At 33.2% G+C, this 20,044-nt stretch overlaps 1 protein-coding gene across 1 annotated transcript in view; it reads left to right on the forward strand.

Moving 5' to 3' along the window:
• Positions 1–489: 489 nt before the first annotated feature.
• The window catches only part of LOC117179891 (retinol-binding protein pinta-like), a 27,616-nt gene continuing 8,061 nt past the window's right edge, over positions 490–20,044 (forward strand). The window contains exons 1-4 of the mRNA XM_033372081.1: positions 490–574; positions 3,041–3,174; positions 7,363–7,528; positions 15,589–15,702. Of these exons, the coding sequence (XP_033227972.1) occupies positions 3,042–3,174; positions 7,363–7,528; positions 15,589–15,702 (413 nt within the window). The 5' untranslated portion in view covers positions 490–574; position 3,041. The remainder of the gene's footprint in view (positions 575–3,040; positions 3,175–7,362; positions 7,529–15,588; positions 15,703–20,044) is intronic.

Raw genomic sequence — 20,044 nt, forward strand, 5'->3', positions numbered from 1 at the left:
AAAGAAAGAAAAAACAAAAAAAAGGAAGGGGATTTGGTTGGTTGCCTTCTCATTTTTCTTTCCTCTTTTTCATTTTCATCCAAAGCGAAAGCGAATTTTTTTCTTTTTTTTCCGGGAAAAACGGGGAAACCTTTTTTCCAGATTGCAATAAGAACATTTTATGGTTGTTGTCCAGTTTCTTGGTTTTATTTTCAGGAATTATGGATATTTACTGTCTTATAAATCTAACTAGAATTGGTTAAATTATTTTTTCATCAAAATCGTTCAATTATTTGTTGGCTGTACGTTATTTTGAACAAAAATTTTTATTCCACTATTTGGCAGTAGTGTAGTTACGGTTAAAATCAGATTAAAATCCTAATCACTCACCAGATCATTTTCAGCGTGAATTAAATTCGCACGCGTCCAGCTTAACACCTGCACGTGTTGTGCAATACTCACTGAATACAAGAAGAAGAAACTTGGGTTTAGAACGGACAGTCTTGTTCGAAACTCGGCCAAGATACTACCTCGTTGATACTTGAACCGAAACTTTGATACTCAACTGTGCATCGCATTTAAAAAAAAAAGTTGTGTAAGTGAACTTGCAGTTTTCAATAACTACTCAAGTGCAAAATTGACCTTCAGCGACACAGCAAAAAAAATTAGTAGATAAAGTTTAACTTTTAATTGTGATAATTTTTTTTGAATTCGTAAGTTAATTAGAGTCAGAATTAAAATGAAACTTTCTATTTCCATAAATAGTTTATGCTAAATAGGGTGGTGCAAATATTTTTTTCGAAAAAACGAGTTTTGCGATTTTTTGACGCTAATTATGAATTTTCTTCTTTTTTTAAAAGAAAAATTGTATCTAATACGTGAAATACTACTTTATATTGATAATTACATTATAACCAATTGTTTGCACACTTTATTGTTGTTTCTAAAAATCTTGTCTTAGAATAGAGATGGAAAGTCGGGATTCAAGAGAAATTCACTATTTGTCCAAGTTTTAATCGAATAGATTAAAAAAAAACTTGATTAATGTTGACATGAATAATTGTTTAAACAATTTATTATTATTGGGAATAATGTTCTCTTAGAATAATGCTCGAAGGTTGTAGTTAAAAAATTCCTCCTTGTCCAATTTCCAATCAAGCTAAGGTAAATAATTGATTCAAGTTACCAAAATTAATTATTTAAATAATATATTGATATGGTTAATGTTCAATTTACAAAATGCCGAAAGGTTGTGGTTTTTTCTCAAGTTTTCTAAACAAAATTCTACTTTTAACTTTAAGTGAGTTATTAGTTAATTAAATACTTAGTGAGGTCATATTGAATACAAGTTAATAAACTAGTTTATTCAAACAGTTACTTTAATCTGAAATCTTAAGTTTTACTTAAATTTTTAAGTTATAAAGAAATAATAAGTAAACCTCAACAAGAATCACTTTAAGAGCAATATTGTATTTTTGGAGTCCATTTTCTGTTTCCCTAATATTAAAAAAATTTAAACAAGGAAGCTATCTTATTTCAAGGAGAAGAAAAATGAATTAATTATTAAGTCCCTTCAAGTGAGCAACAGACAAATAAGTGAAAATTGCAGAAAAAATTCCGCTTTCTACAATTAAGTAAAGAGAATATTATTAGCAAAAACAATTAAAGAGTTTAAATAATTATACTTGTTAACTTACATTACTTATTATTGAACTTTCACTAAAAAGTGGACAAAAATTAAATAATTTTAGAAAAAACTGCGACGATCTAGTATTCATATGGAAGAAGATAACTATAAACAATAATAATTTGTTTAAACCATTATTGGACAAAAATTGGTAAATAATAGGAAAAAAACAACTCATAGCATTACTTAAAGATAATAATATCAACAATGATAATAAATTATTTCAGCAATTATTCTCTTAATCTAAATTAATATTTCAAGGGAAAAAGATTTTAATTTTAAATCACAAGCAGTTGAATCCTGAACTTTATAAATTATAAAAATTACCATAAAACCTTTAAGATTGTTTTCGATATTTTCAGAATTTGTTTAGAATGTTCTTCCATAATGAATTTTTGAAAAAAAGTTTATTTAAAATTTTCTCAATCATCTCAATAAAAGTTTTTCATTTTCTTGAAATCTTTAAATACTTTTAAAAAACTTATTTCCTTTTTGAAATTTACAAGAATCTAAACTTTGCTTAAAACTATTTGTAACTCTCGCAAGATTATAATTTTTTTCACATAATTTCAAAAGTTCTAAATATCATTCAAAATGACTTAGTTTTTCATCCCTTTTTTATTGCATCCTCGAAAATGAAGCTTGAATCATTTCAAATTTTCAAAAAAATCTAAATGTCGGTACTGGTAATTTTTTTGTTACCAATACTCTTTTAACAATTTTCTGAATATCTTCTTTTATAATCATGCTGAAAAGTTGCAGTTTTTCTAAAATTTGTAACTTTGTTTTATAATTTTAGTTGCGTAACAATAATAAATAAATATCAAAGCAAATAATTTTTTTTTAAATTTCTTTATTAGAAATTTATAGCAACTTTCTAGCACTACTAAATAAGGTGATAGTTATAAACAATAATAATTTATTTAAATAATTTTTTGGTAATTGTAATTATCACCTCGCTCTGAGCGAAAAGGGAACAAATATTTTAAAATTTCACAATTAAGAAAAATTATAAATAAATATTTGTTTAAACAATTTATTTAAACTTTAAATATTTAGTATAAGTTGATATCTTATGTATTAGAAACAATATATAATCGCAAAACCCAATTTTTCACTTACGGTGTTCTTATGGGATCCCATAAAGACTGATGGAAGCGAAACTCCAAAAGTAATGTTTTGTTCGTATTTTATGGCTATTTACGGAAAGAAATATTAAGGAGCTATTTAATAAACATTATATACATAGTTCTGAATTAAATTTACAAAAAAGTATTTTTTCTAATGGGAAATATGTATTAAAGTTCATGAGGCTTATAGGATTACTGAATATTCTTTTTTTTAACGCATTAATTTATTTTTTAATGAATGTAGGATGATGGAATTGCTTTCGGAAGTATGTACAATAGAGGAAACGTGTCAGGCTTTAGGAAGAACTCATGAGGATTTCATCGAACTCCGTAAAAAACTACGGGAGTGGCTGATAGCATGTCCACATCTTCCTCAAGGTTCGCTCTTTAAATTCGCATCTCATTATTCACTTTTTTTCTCAAAGAGCCAACTATTTTTCAATGGTTGAGCTTTTTTCGCGGAAATTACTTTATTCGGTCCCCAAAGAAAAATGGAAAATAGGGTTTGAGCGGTTTGGTAAAGTTAGAAGTTTTACAAACTTTATTGTTAATAACATTTTTCTGCATGAATTTTGTCATTATTTCTTTGCTATCGATTCGTTAAATGTATTTTGATAATTGTTTAAACGGTGATTGTAAACTGAACACCCTTTTAATATAGATTTTGTATTATAACAATATCCGTAATTAGCTGAAAATATAAAAAAATTATTTAAACAAATGAAAATAAATATAACTTCTCTATATAATTTTTTATTTTTCATCATTGAATATTACTCTTTCTTTCGAGACGCTTAACATGAAATAAGAAAAACATCAAAACTTTCATCGACTCGCAAGTTATTGCCAAATGAGGAGTAGGTGGCCAAATTAACTTTGGCCCAAACTGTTCAGCCAATTTTGAATGAATGATGTCCAGCAGTATCATATATTTAAAAAATTGATTATCCTTTTTATAAACAAATTAATCAACAAAAGTGAGGTTTTTATTAAGAATGATATATAGCTATCTCAGATGTGTGTTTTTAAGTGAGCTTTTGAAAGAAAATTTGATATAACTTAAAAAAGAATATAGACGATTTGTTAAATGTTTTAACAAATTTTATAAACAAATGCATAAATTCGTTATTTTCGAATAGATTTCTTTCTTTTTTTTTACAGAAAATACAGTAAATATCTTGCTTATAGCTTTCTTGTGCGACAATTTGATTTCAAAAAATAAGTGTTATTTGTTTAAACAAAATTAATTAACAAGTGCATTATATTGTCCTTTTTTTAGTAAAAGAAATTCCTTTTTGAACCCACTTCATATATGTTAAAAATACCTATTGATATATAATACTTAATTATACAAGAAATTTTATTTATTTAAACAAATTAAATAAACAAATTCATTATTTTGTCATTTTTAACAAAAAGATGTTGTTTTTCTTTAGAAATTAATTATGAAAATAATTGTAAAAATAATTACATTGTTCTGCCCGATGATCCTGTATCATAACAGAAAGAACTTTCTCAAAACCTATAGTCAAATTCATAAAAAACAATATGGTGTAATTATTATTTTTTACATTCCTTAACGACAATTACTAATTATTTAGTATTATTAAGAAATAACTATAGACAGCTTCTAGCAAATCATCAGGAATTTATTTCTCTGAAATTAACGAAATCCATTGGTTGATAAATGGCAAAATAATGAATTTGTTTAAACAAATATACATTATTTTTGTTATAACCGAGTATCATATCAAGAGATATTTTTAACATTTTAAGAGATAATTAAAAAAAACGGACTTATTTTACTAAAAAAAGACAGTATAATGCATTTTTTATTTCATTTTGTTTCAGAAAATAAGAATAATTTTCAGAAAGCAAAGAATCACACACAGAAGCTATAAGCAAAATATTTTTTGTCCTTCATGTTAAAAAAACTAAAAAAATCTATTTGAAAATAATGAATTCATGCTTTTGTCCATAAAATCTGTTAAAATTATCAACAAATGCTGTCTACTTTTTTGTAAATTATATCGATATTTTTTCTCTTCAGATTTACACTTAAAAACAGCCATTTAAAGTAGCTATATATCATTTTTACTAAAAATGTAACTTTTGTGGCCTAACTTTTTTATGAAAATTATAAACCATTTTTTTAAATATTCGATACTCCTATACATCATTTAAGACAAATTTTGCTAGTGATGCAATTACATCTTTTGCGTTAATTGAATAAATTTCCACAAAATGGCATCTTCGTAATTTTTATTTACATGAAATTTCATTGTCAAATAAACGAAATTTAACAACATTTTTTAAAAATATGCATCGGCAACCTTGTTAGAAATTTGATAAGCTTTAAAAAAAATTCAAAATCTTCTAAATAGTTTGGGCTAAATGTTCATTTGCTCACGGACACTTTATTTGGCCCCACTGTGCCACGGCACGCGCGACACGAACGACGCGCTCTGAGTGCCGAGCGAAAAAAAACAATAAATTGGGAGACGATGAAAGTTTTCATGCTTTTATTTTTTTAAGTAATTCTATATAAAATATGGATTGATATTCAATGATCAAAAAAAAAAAAATTAGATGAAGAAGTTATATTTTTTTTTATTTGTTGAAAAATAAATTGTTCATATTTCCAACAAATTACGGTTACTGTAAAATTAAAAAATCTGTATCAAGAGTCTCCAGTTTACAATTAACATTACAAAAATTAGCAAAATACATCTAAAGAATCAATAGCAAATAAATAATGACCAAATTCATGCAGAAAAATGTTATTAACATTAGCTTTTGTAAAACTTCGAATTTCACCTATTCGCTCAAATTTTATGTTTTATTTATAATTGGGAATTAAATAAAGTAATTTCCATGAAAAAAGCCCGACCAGAAAAAACAAAGTTTCCGACTTAATAGATATTTTAACAACTAAAGTTTGTAATTATCTAAAAAGCCAGCTCTTTTTGACTTAGTAAAGAGATCATACCAAGTGCGAAGTATACAAAAATGCAAGGCTTTCTCGAATTTTCTACCTTGACTTTTTTAAGCCAATATAATTTTAAAAATTCGCATTTGCTCGTGAGATCTAACAAAAAATTTCCCAGCGTGACTGGGTCGAATTTCAATCGGCGTAATGAGCGAGTCTGGCCAAGAGCGGTGATTACCTCCTGAAACCCGACACAAAAACGCTCTAAAATTTGGGATTATGTCTTGGAAACGCGTGAAGATTTTTAAAGTGTTATTGCGTTAAATTAGAAATAATATTTTAAATATCACGCCCTTTAAATTTCTGTTTTTTTTTTAATTTTAACAAGTTTTCTAAATTATAACACGATTCAAAGTTAAAAACAATGATTACAAGAGAGGGCGTACTCTTTATAATCTTATTTTCAATTTAAGTGGATAACACTTCAGAAATCTTCAAAAATCACCAATTGAAACCCCAAGCAGATATGTTTGAAAATTTTTAATCATATGTTGGAAACGCGTTAAGACTTTTTAAGTGTTATCGGCTAAATTGAAGATTTCAAAGATTACGTCCTGTCAGTTTCAGGTTTTTTTGTTGCAACAAGTTTCCTAAGTTACTCTAAGTTATTTTCGGCAATCACCGTCATCTTTGAAATCTTCAATTCGAACTGATAAAAATTTGAAAATCTTCACGCGTTTCCAAGATATGATAAAAATTCCAAAGCGTGTGTGCTTTGCTGTTTAGTATGTGATTTTTGAAGATTTCTGAAGATTTTTGAAGAAATTGTTCAAAAATTGCCCACTCAAACGCGAAGCAAACACGCTCGAAAATTTTCTCTTATATCTCAGAAACGCGTGAAGATGTTTAAAGTTTTACTGGTTTGAATTGAAAATTTTTTAACTTTTGGTGATTGCCGAGAGTTTTTAAGATTTTTCACCTTATTTTTAACTAGTGCTGTAACTTAGAAAATTTTATGAAAAAAAAACTGAAATTGACAGTACTTAATCTTTGAAATCTTAAATACAAGTCAATAAAATTTAGAAAATCCACGCGCGTTTCAACGGTGTGGTAAACAATTTTCAAGTGTATCTGCTGCGTTAACTTAGAAATTGTTTTGAAAATAATGAATATTAAAAGGACGTAATATTTAAAATCCTATCTTTAATTTTACGTCCTGTCAACTTGTTTTTTCCTCAAATATTTTTCTAATTTACTGTACAATTTCTGAGCAATCACCGCTCTTTCGCCTGACAGCAGTGGTCGCCAACTAAAAACAAAAGAAGAGGCGCTTGGAAAGTTTTTAGCATATCTCTTAAACTCGACAAGGTTTCTGAAGTGTTATCGGCTTGAATTAAAAATAAGATCTCAAAGATTGCGTCCTATCAATTTCCGTTTTCCGTAATAAGTTTCCTGAGTTCCAAGATTTTTTACTTTAGATTCAACTTGTGTCGTAAATTAGAAAACTTCTTGATAAAAAAACAAAAAATTATAGGACGCTATTTTTGAAATCGTGTTTTTGATTTAAGTTGTTAACACGTAAAAAATCGTAAAGTTATTTCTTCGCCTTCTAAAACTAAATTCTGTGAATTTTATAGGGATAACTGACAAAAAATTGGAATTCCTTCTACTGAACTCAAAAATGAGTATAGAACGAGCAAAGGAGCTTGTAGATATGCACTATACTTTGAAGGCCAATATACCTGAAGCTTTCGCCAATAGAGATCCTGTTTCTGTAATCAACTGTGAAGTTCTTAATTACATGTGAGCATTTTATTAGGTGCCGAAAATTTACTTATTTTCTTTTTACAAAATAATACTCCATAAATTTGCTTTTATTAAAAAAATTGTTTAAACATTAATCTAGACCGTTTTAGGTCTAAAAATAAATTATAATACTCATTATTATTATTAATTCTGTCAGGTGGTGGCACTTCAAATTTGTAATCGGAAAGTCTGGGTTTAATTCTTGCTGCCAGCATTTTTTTACAAATTTATGTTCGTTCCAATTTTTTTGACAGTAATGTACTATTAAATTTATTTAAATGAAGTTCATTTTTTTTCTAAAATAATATTCACAGCATTTCTTCTAAGATACGAATAAAATATTTTAATAACGAATAAATTTAAAATATTTATACCGGGTGACACAACAAGTCTTAAATTTCAATATGCACAAACAATACACTTATTTATCGTTCAAAAACTTACGTTATTTTTAAATTATATTGAGTTCCTTGAAATTCTTTTGAATTCATCCTGGCCTTTCCTTATTTACTGTAAAATGTATTGAATTCGATAGATTTTCCTTAGAATTTATTCGATTTAACTCAATCAATGCTTAGGAACTTCATCAAATTCTTTTGAATTCCTTTGTATGTTTCTTACTTCACTCTAAAGTTAATAAATTTAATAAACGTTGATAATATTTTTTTTATATTCAAAAGTTTACTTGAATTTTCTTTCATTTACCTAAAATTTTTATAAATTTCATCGAAATCTCCTCATTAATTTCTAGTCCTCTCAATGCAATCAAATTTTATTAAATTCTTTCTTTTTTCTTTATATTTATTATTTTTTTATATTCACTCCAAAGTAAATAAACTCGATGCCCTTCCTAAATATTTTAAAATTGTTTTCAGTTCAATTAAATTTTTTTATTTAAGCTTAAATTCTTATAAATTTGGTAAAATTTTGCTAATGTCCCTATTATTGCTTTGAATTCACTCGAATTCGACTGAATTCAATTTTTTTTATATTTGATATTTTTCTTCAATTCTGTTGAATTCGCTTTAAATTCTCTTAAGTCCTATTTTATATAAATTAATGTAAATTCTTTGATTCTGAAAAATTCAATACACTAAAATCCTTATGAATTTAACTAGTCTTCTGAATTCCCTTGAATTCTATTGAATTCACTTTAATTTAACTGACATCAATGGAATTTATTGGATTTAACTATTTTTACCATTAATTTTTAATTCATCCTGAACTGTCTTAATTTCTTCTGAATCCTTTTCGATTCACTGGAATCCCCCTAGATTCATTTAAATGTACTTAATTTAGTAGATTTCCTAGTTTCATTTAATTCTCCTTGAAGTCTTTTGACCTCACCTTTATTTCTGAAATCACTCAAATGGTCTTAAAGTTCATTAAAGTCTCTTAAATTTCCTTGAATTCTTCTAAATTTACTTCCATGTTACTGAAATATATTTTTCAAACTTGTTCCAATTCATTTCAATTCTTTTGAATTTTTATTCAATTGTTTTGAATTCTTTCTGAGTTATTATGTATTTAACATAAATTAGTTTAAATTCTTCTGAAATTCTTGTAAATCTCATATAGTTTTTTTGTTAAATTCTTGTGAATTCAAAAGAAAATCGGTTACATTATTAATGCATGTTATTCACTTTCAGTCCATTTCACCAAAAAATACCAGTTACAACATGAATTTTTAAATGATAAAAAAGTGTTTATTTCGATATTCAAGCTGCAAGAAATGTAGGGGCCTTCCAGAACATTTATTGCAATGAAATTTCAAATTTTCTTATTCTAAGCCCGAAATATCTTCAAACAAACATTGCGTTATTTTAAACAATTCAGGGCTTATTATGGCTTAAATAAGTTGCTAGGGATGTAATAATTTTTTAGCCTTAAATTTTACATTCTCGTCTAGAATGAGAAGGTATTAGTTTTAAGCGACTTTCTTATGACTTTCGCGGATTTAATCAAATTTCGACTTTTTGACGCTCCCTGTGTCAGAAAAACTGGTTTTCATGTCGGTGTCTGTCTGTCCGCCGCGGCGTCGTCGTTGTGGTTGTGGTTGTCTGTATACCGGATAACTTTAAAAATACTGAATGGATTGTGCTTTGACAAACAGTTTGAAGGACCAAAAAGAAAGATCGAGTTCATTAACTAGCTATTTTTAAAAAAAACTTCAACTAGTTAAAGCTTTTTTTAAAATTTGTAGAATCAGTTTTTTTTTAAATTTGAAATTTCTATTAACAGATGTTTATAGAACACAGAAATATGAACAATTTATCTTTATAACTTGTTTTGAAAAAATAAAAATTATTAAAGTCATAGGATTTTCGAAATCCAAGAAAGCAAACGAAAATTGACATTTGAAACCAAACAAAGCGTGATATGGAACAAAATGAATGGGGGAAAAGCGTTAAATTTTTAAGGGCGTACAAAATTATTTCATTGCATTCTTGAGTTTTGTTTAAAAAGATCAAATTTACATTTTGATAGCACAATAAATAATGACTTATGACGTTCTCATTCATAATGAGAAGACATTAGTTTTAAACGAATTATGACTTTCGCGAATTTCATCAAATGTCGACAAAAATTATGCAACGAAACGAGATCTACACATTTTTCATGAATTACTTTTAACAGTATAAGAACTTTTTGTTTTATTTATGAAAAACAAATTTGAGACTAAAAAAGATTACAAAGATTAAAAATAATATATATAATTAAAAATTTGTCATAAGGACAACCGCAGGATTTCGCCGGGAGTGAGTGCTAATGTGAAAAACTGCACCCGCTCTCAGCAAAATCGCGGTAAAATTTCAGCCACAACCACGTACCACGACCGTGAGATAGGTCGTTACAGTCTGTAACGGAATCAATACGACGATCCGGCAAAAGCCTCGTGCACCCTAAGGACACGGATCTACCCAAGGACGATCGCCTTCTGGATTTTTCCCGCAAGTATTTCAGCATATTGTTGACACGCAGGGATGCTTTTCAGGATATTGACAAGTGAAAGCTTCGCACCTCCAAGAGCGCCGATGATGAGGACAATTAGTTTAACAGAATATTCCGGGTACAATCATTGCAACTTTCTTTCTTTTTATTCTCCTTGGCTATGATGTTTTTGTCAGCTGGCGTCGAAAATTAGATAACGAATATGGTTCGCTTCTTGAAGTCAAGAAGAACCATGTCAGGCCTCGAGTGTGCAACAGAAACAATTATCGAGAATATGAAGTTCCAGTATATGCGGCATTTATCATTCTCGATAATTGTCTCGGTTTCCCTAGGAGCTTTTAGAGAAGCGATATTAAGATTAATGGCGTAAGTGTGACAGAGATGGTCATAAAGCACTATCAGTGCCGCACTGTGCCTTTTGATTTGGGTCGTTCCCACATGAGTTAGACAACTAGATAGTATGTGAGCTAAATGCTCGGGGTGTGCTTGGCACGCCCTGCAGCTATCATCGGGAATGCCTTGGCTCAAAATGTGGGGACGGTATGTCAAGGTGGAAATAACACCGTTTTGGCATGCCAAAATGCAACCCTCCGTAGCAGTGTTTAATTCGCGTGATTTGAGGCAAGAAAAAGTTAGCTCACACGACATTGACTGATCATCCACATTTCTGTGGAAGATACCGTATCCTCTTATCGAGGAGCTGTTCACGACAGTTTTTCTGTTGTTCTTTCTTAATCCGGGCTTTCAGGAGTGAGCACTCGAAATAGATAAGTTTTGATGCATTTTGCTCACCCTTAATACTGAAGTTAAGTCCAAGTGTTTCAGGAGCATCCTCCGCTGTTTTATACAGAAGCGCTTCTTTGCCCACTTCTTTGTGCTTCGTGACCACTTTAAGAAGAGGATCTCTTCTATTTACGACTCTATGTGCTATACCCAGGATAATCCTGTTGTGAAGACATTCAAGATTCAATACTCCGCGACCACCTTGACGGCGTGAGATGTAAAGTCGCGGAACAGAAGACTTAAGATGCATGCTTTTGCTCATGTCCATAACCTTTCTTGTCCCGATATCAAGGGATCTTAGCTCGTTCTTCGTCCATGGAACCACTGCAAATGAATAGGGTACTACCGGGAGAGCAAGCATGTTCGCTGTAGATACTTTGTTCCTCGCCGACAGTTCGGAAGACCGAATCTGCCGGATGAGAAGTTTGCATCTGCTTCGGAGAGTATCCTTCATAGATGTCACATTCTGAATGCGGCTCTGAGGCACCCCAGGTATGTATAAGTCTCTTCAGTGCAAAGGTGTCGTATAGCGCTTCTATCGACGAGCTAAGGGTCTTCAGGGATGCCATTGTGTTTTCCTCGCTTCAAATAAACCTTGGCGCATTTGTCTAACCCAAATTCTATTTCAATATACTAAGTATATCGTTCCAAAAATTCCTAGAGCTAGATGTAGTTGTCCTTTGTTTTTACCTTAGATCTTAAGACCGTCTATGTAAAATACATGAGTGACCTTGTACTTTCGTTCTGCAGGTTTTCCGCAAAATTACACGTCGGAATGGCGAAGTGCTAGAAATAGGGGCAATAATGTAAGGCAAAAGAGCAGTAGGCTCATGGTGTTCCTCTAAAAGACACCTCTTTGACAGGAGACTTTGTTAGGTGTCACACGATTTTTTCCAGATGAGATAGTAAATCTGGTTTTTTAAAGCGCCATCAATCTTTCTATGCACCTCACGATTTACGGATGAAATTTTAAGATTTCCAAAAGACTGATAATAAGTCTATGGGAGGTCAAATCGAAAGCTTTCCGATAATCAATTCAGGCCATTGATAGGTCACGCTGGTAGAATGCTGTATCTTCGCAAACACATCTATCGATGAGCAGGTTCTCCCGACGTCCCGCTACGCCTTTCTTTGAGCCTCGTTGTTCATACATTTCTTGCCATACAGATTCAATTGCCCGAAAAATCCTATCATTTAGGGTTGCTGTGAATATCTTATACAGTCTATTCAGACAAGTGATTGGCCTGTTAAAGGCCAATCAGTTCTTGATTCAATCTGGTCCCGGAGCGGAATAGTTCTTCATCACCCTTAATACTTTTTTTCAACTTCACGGTATTGATGGGTTTACATTCTTTATCAGGTGTTATGAGGACATCACACAGCTCCTTGAAGCTGTTTCTATTTTCTGTGTCTTCGTCCAGTCTATGCTGCTTTTTGTAGAATTCTCTCTAAAATACTTCCACCGCCTCTGGTTTGGGCGGGTGGTCGACGGTAACTGGAGGGTCTTGGAAGGGTCAAGATGTGTCAGAGAGAAACTGTTTGATGGTCTGTAGCTTTGACTTGCTAAGTGTGTGATAACGGGTCCGGAGTTCGCGCGCGAACTTTCGAACATTGGCGGTAAAATTCCTTTCAGATGTGATGTGGTCAATCAAACACTGAATGGGGGACGCGTACTGTCTTGCCCAGCCTATCCTAATGGCGAATTGATGCATTCGTCGGATATTTCGAAAAAATGTCAACAAAGCTCATCATCCATTTTAGCCAGATATTTAGGCTTAAGAGAATACTTGGTGCTGATGTTTCTCCGGGTCATAAAGTATCGCTCTTCCTCTATGGGACTCCTGTCCACGGCTGGTCTTAGTGTCGCCTCTCTTTCTATGTTGCCGGCTTGTTCAAGATGTGTTAGAGTAGGCGTTCCTCTTACATAGCGCCTTTTTTCAAGTAGTTCAACATGGTTTCGCAGACGTTGATGAGAAAATTGCGATTGCTCCAGGTGTTTCTCGCACCACCGAGCATGCAGTCATGTCATGTAACCCCGCTCAGGCGCCACACTCGCATCTTCGTTCTCTAGCAAATCGTGGTTTAGTCGCTATGTCTACCTGAAGGTGCCGAGATTCCGCCGATCCATCTCATTGAATCCATCTTCATTGGATCCCTTAGCTCTAAAGTGTTCGGCATTGTTGGCTGACTCCTTGTCGGGAGCCGTGCTCCTTCTGTTGCTTTGAACCGCACTTACTACAACTATGTTTGGTGTTGTCATTGTTGTTCTCACGAGAAGCTCGGGAAAGGGGTTCGTCCATCCATGTAGAGCCCGCATGCTAAGATAAGGCTGCGTACTGTGAGAGGTCGCCCAGTATTCCAGAGTCACCCTTCTACACACCTCGCTCAGGTGCCAGACAGCTTTCGGCACGGGTTCCACAGCTTCGCTTGGGGGTTAATTTCTTCGCGACCACCCCTGGACAATTGACCGCGGCTGCCTATTTATTTTTGTAATCATATTCAGCAGAAACCCTTGGTACAGGGACCCTCTATCCGCAACCCGAGGACGCTTCGTTCAGCTTCTCGTGGGAACAACAATGACAACACCAAACATAGTTGTAGTAAGTGCCGTTCAAAACAACAGAACGCGCAGGGCTCCCGACAATGAGTCGGCCAACAATGCCGACCACTCTGAAGCTGAGGGAGCCAATGAAGATGGATTCAATGCAATCGATCGGCGGAATCTCGGGACCTTTAGGTGGACGGGGCGACTGAATCACGACCTGCTAGAGTGCTACGATGCGAGTGTGGCCGCTAAGCGGGGTTACATGGTACGACTACATACTCTGTGGTGCGACAAACACCTGGAGCTATCGCACTTTCATCATCAACGTCTGCGAACCTATGCTGAAATACTCGAAAAAAGGGGCTATGTAAGCGTAATGCCTACTCCAACACAGTTAGAACAATCCGGCAACAGAGAAAGAGAGGTGACACTAAGACCAACATCGGACAGGCATCCGATAGAGGAAGAGCGAGGCTTTATGACCCAGAGAAACATCAACACCAAGGTTTCTCTTAAGCCTAAAGATCTGGCTGAAATTGATGACGATCTTTGTGGACATTTTTCCGAAGTATCCGACCTCTGAGCCATCAATTATTGTGTGCATAATACGTCGAGAGCTTCGGCCGATGCGAACCGTAAAACAAAACCAACGGTTGATCATAGGACCAAAGGACGAATGCATCAACTCGCCAGAAAGATAGACTGGGCAAGATAGAACGCGTCCCGCACTCAGAAGGTGATTGACTGCATCACATCTGGCAGGAATTTTACCGCCAATGTTCGAAGGTTCGCGCGCGAACTCCGGAACCCTTATCACACACTTAACAAGTCAAAACTGCAGACCATCAGACAGCATATTTTTGAAAGAATAGGGATACTATCTGAAGCTAAGAGAAGTCTAGAGCGGAAGGAGAGGTGGGTCAGAGAAAATCAACAGTTTCTCTCTGACACATCTCGACCCTTCCAAGACCCTCCAGTAACTGTCGACACCCGTCCAAACCAGAGGAGGTCGAAATATTTTGGAGCGAAGTCTACAAAGTGCAGCATAGACTGGACGAAGACTCAAAAAATAGAAATAGCTTCAAGGAGCTGTGTGATGCCCTCATAATACCTGATGAAGAATGCCTACCCATCACTACCGAGAAGATGAAAAAAGTATTAAAATGGATAAAGAACTATTCCGCTCCGGGACGCACAATACTCCTGCCAATAATAGGCAATTTAGCTGACCCGAAGAATTACAGGCCAATGACTTGTCTGAACAAACTGTATAAGATATTCACAGCTAACCCAAATGATAGGATTGTTTGGGCAATTGAATCTGTGTGGCAAGAAATGTATGAACAACGAGGCTCAAAGAAAGGCGTAGCGGGATGTCAGGAGAACCTGCTCATCGATAGATGTGTATACAAAGATGCAGACACGTGATTAGAATGTGTTCGTTAGAGCCGGAAAAGCTTTAACAAAAGAGAATTCACAATCCAAAAAGTACTTTTGTCCATCGGTCGACCCAGGTTAATTCACACTCACAAAATGAAAGTGGTGGATGTTTCAAGTTTTAGTTTTAAAATGTTTTTCTAAGAATGTGCGAAAAATACGAAGATCGAGCGTGTATCGCGAAGTAATTACATGATCGAGCGCCCAGAGCGAGATAAATTCATCGACTATAGCGTCGATTCTGGGGCTTATTAAAGCACTTTAGATAAATGATTTTCCTTTGTGAAATCAAAAACTAAAATGATAATTAACTTTTGTGATTTTTCATAATAATGACCAGGTCATTTGCTATCCTGCCAAAACTAACACCAGGCAAACACAGAGTCTTCTTCGTACAAGTCAAGATTCAAGAGCGCAAAGAAGACTACGAAATAAATATTTGGGATTTTCAAAAGTAAGTTACAGAAATGTTTATTAACAAATATCGTTATTATTATGAATTTTGATAAATTAGATAAATTCCTGACCAGTAATATTATCAAATCAAAAAGCTAATCTCGTATGATTTTGATTATTGAATTATTTATAAGTTAAACACACCAATTATAAATTCAAATTTATAAATTTTTAGTTTATTACTTTTAGAGTTGTCAAAGGCTAATTTACTTGCAAAAGTGACCTATACAAACTAAGAAGTGGGCAAAAATGATTTAAAAAAATCAAATTAATTGTAAACAATAAAAGGATATAAAAACTTGCAGTGGATTTATTAATTGTTGAATGAGTGTCGAGAAATGAATGGTAATTCAAAATAATGTAATCAATTGTCTAAGAATTCATAGTGAGCTTAAAAACTTTAGAATAAATGAAGCAAAAATTGTTTAAAAATTCAAAGAATCAATTGAGTGAAATGTATATAAAATAATTGATCTAATTAGTATTGGTAAGGAAACCCCTTATTTCATCGATTTCTTCCAGACTATTTATACGACAATTTATACATGAAGTTTCGGAATCAGACCGATTCCCTTATCAGATATCTAATATAAACGTAAAATATGAATAATTAACCAAAATGGTGTACACATTTATAATATGATGGTAATTAGAGAAATAGTAAAAATTAAAATACCTGAGGTCATTGTGTAGAAATATAAATATTGAAATTGAAAATGTTCGAGTCGTTAAATAATCGTTGAAAAAATCCAACTCAGTTATTTTATTGAGACAGTTTTCACCTTCTTTTTTTAATGAAAACCATTTCAGCAAAGACACGCTTATACAAATTAGGCTCGACATGTAGGATTTCAACTTCATCCCATTTAATGACAGTTGGATCTCTTCCATGGCATTCAACCAAATGTTTAGCAATGACCTTGTGTTTTTTATCCATATGGTTGATGTTATTTTTATTTTCCTGTATTGCAATTCGTAGGGGGCGTTTTGTTTCTCCTACATAGGTGCTGCCACAGTCACAAGTGATTCTATAAACTACATTACATTGATCTACAGTGCCTAATTTATCTTTACCAAATTTAATAAATTTATTTAACTTGGAATCGACTCTAAAACAGTTTTTATTTTTAATTTATTCCAAAGCCTTAAACAATTTTGAGAAATAGTTCCCAAGAAAGGTATGGCTATGATCTCCTTTTTACATCAATGATTCTATCAACAGTGTCGTTAGAAGGGTGGCTTTTTCAAATCTAACTCAGAAAGCCTTTTTTTATTATATTTCTGTATGCATTCATTAGGATAATTGTTGTACCATAAGTATTTTCTACAAATTTGCAAGTTATCTAAGTTGAAAGTATTATCGGAAAGTAGAATAGCGGCATCGACTAGGTTTTTAACCATTCCAATTTTATGTTGAATAGGGTGGTTTTGAAAAAATTAAGAAGTCTTCCTGAATAAGTTGCTTTCCTAAACCAATTCGTAATAATAAAGTTATCATCATCTCGGCAAAGTTGTAAATTCAAGAAAATAATAGACTTTTTATTTTCAATATTAAACGTAAATTGTAATCTATTATAGTAAGAATTGAAGTGTGAAACTGTCAGATTGATGTTATCTTCAGGTAGGATAAGAAAGGAATCGTCTACATGACGCCTATTTAACACCTATTTTGCATCTATGATTCTTTTGGAAGTGCTAATACGGATGCGCCAAGGCGTCATTCATTTGGAAAATGTTCTAATTACGACAAGAACTTATTAGTAAAATAGAGACGAAGGTTTCACACCCTGTCATTATTATAATTTTATTATTTAAAGACTCAAAAATGTTCAATTTCAATATTTAAATTTCTACATAATGGCATAAATTATTGTAATTCTTACTATTCCTATAACTACCATCATATTATAAATTTTTACACCATTTTAGTTCATTATTCATATTTTTAGTTTATACTAGATATCTGATGAGGTAATCGGTCTCATTCTGAAACGTCATGTATAAATTATCGAATAAATTGTCTGAAAGAACTCGATAAAATAAGGTATTTTCTTATCAATACTAATTTTTTGTTTCCCAGACGTTAAATTAAGAAATTTTAATTATGATAAAATCTCGCGAAATTCTATGAAACCTGATAATGTTTCTTAAAGTCCTGGAAAATTTATTAACGCAGCTTAAGATGTTATAAAATCCTCTGAAATAATTGAATTCCTTAAATATCTTATGAAATTACTTGAAATCCTTCGGAATACCTTAAAATTATATAGGATATGTGGAAAAGGTTAATATCTTCCAAAATTTCTTACAGCTGCTTAACACTTTTGTTAAATTCCTTAAAGCAATTAAAATCCTTGAAAATACCGTGAAATTTTGTATATATCTTGAAAATGTCGTTGAGTCCCTTCAAATACCCTCGGGTACTTAAAACAAAATTTCAAACCGCCTAAAATGTTTCTGACTGACAAGAGACTAGGGTCAACAACCACAACCATATCTCCGACCTTGAGTTTCTTTCGAGGCCCAGTCCATTTCGTTCTCTGCTGAAGTGTATCTAGCTACTCGATATTTACCAATATTTTTTGTACTCAAATTGATACTCCAATGGCAAAGTGACATGGAGTCAAGGTATCGAGTTAGTCAGGATCGCCTTTCAATTCAGTAAGTAGGCGACTGTTCATATGCGGGAAGCTCTTCATAGGTGACTATGCGGGTTCTCAAAATGCGTTTGAGATGTTTCCTCACCAGCTTGTCCCCAGCTTTTCAGAGGTCCCGAAAGTAAGCCGCTGCGGGTGTGATAAAGTGCAATGCTACTCCTTATGTCGCGAGCGATTCATAATTTACTGCCCAATCCAGCTCCGAAGATTCAAAAGCCTTCCTTTACTCAAAATTACCATAATAGAAATAAGTGCCGTTGTCACTCCACATCTCAAAGGGCTTGTATCTACAACTGAAGAATCTCGCCAAAGATATTATTAAGCTCTCGGTTGTTATGTCAGTAACGAGTTCCAGATGCAGAATTTTTGTAACAAACTTCACTAAGACGACCATGTAGCCTTTGATTGAACGAATGCATCTACCCTTAGCGGATAGTATTTGGAAGGGACCCGCATAATCCAATCCGTCCTTTAAAAAGGGCCGACTGTGAATGACACGTGCTGCTGGGAGAGTAGCCATCAGTTGGTTGGTCGGCAAAGCTCTCGAGCGAACACAACTAACACATTTCGCGAAGTCAGAGCGCTGTTTCCTTTTTCCTTTAAGAATCCAAGCATAACGTAGCCCGTAAGCGTATGTGACTTCAAAACTTCCACGTAGTAAACCGTGGGGCGCCCAACTGATAATGAGGCCTGCAAGCTAACAGCAGCCATAAAAAACTGGTGGGCTTTTCTCTGCATACGATAAGCCGGAATTCTTTAGAAGACCTCGACTTCTTATGACCCCAACAGTGTAGATCATTGTGCTTAAACCTTTAAAGGGAAGACACGTAGGTGGGGAATTTGTGGTTCGTAATCGCTCCAACCCTTCTTGAAACTATAAGCATTGACTCAGGCAAACGCAGACATGCAATGCAGCCTTCAAAACTCCACTAAACACACCCCTGGGGGAACACCGATACACGTATCGTATCTGTCAGGTACACAATCGGTTAATTAAAAAAATAAACAATTAAACTGACTTTTATTATTTTCCAGGTAAAACGCTGCATATACAAATAAAGAAGGCCATGAATGTAAGATACAATTTACGTTTTCTCTTCAATTGAAGTGAATAAATGTATACAACTTTCGAAATATATTGAATTCTGGTAACACAGGCATAAGTTTCAATTCTTCGTCTTGTAATGACACTGATGTCCTAGTCAAAAAGTAAACTAAGGCTAGTAAAACTAGGTGCGTGAGATAAACGTATCACGAAAAACTCGACTAAACTGCTAAGCAACTCAAGCGTGAAGAATAGGTGGAGGGAACTTTCCGCTTTACGCGTTTAACCAGGAGGAGGCAAGCCAGTCAGGAGCAGTCCACCACAACTTGCAAGATAATAGTTACGGCCTCTGGCCAGGCGGAATAATGATCTGTGCAGAATTGTTGCAAAGTTATCAGGGCTAGATAAGACGAGAATAACTAATCATAAATTAGTGTAACCAGTTGGTAGTGGACGACTAGGTCATTCTCCCTGGCCCTCAACACGATACGTTGCAAGTCGATGTCTTGTTCATTCAACAGAAATTTCCGACACATCATGTACCAGGTGTATACATATGAAACCGGTATTGCCATTTAGCGGCCAGTAGGCACACTTGTAGGCACTGTCGGAACTTACCATTTGTGCTAATTGGCGTA

Source organism: Belonocnema kinseyi, chromosome 9 (genome assembly GCF_010883055.1).
Source record: "Belonocnema kinseyi isolate 2016_QV_RU_SX_M_011 chromosome 9, B_treatae_v1, whole genome shotgun sequence".
Classification (NCBI taxonomy): Eukaryota; Metazoa; Arthropoda; class Insecta; order Hymenoptera; family Cynipidae; genus Belonocnema; species Belonocnema kinseyi.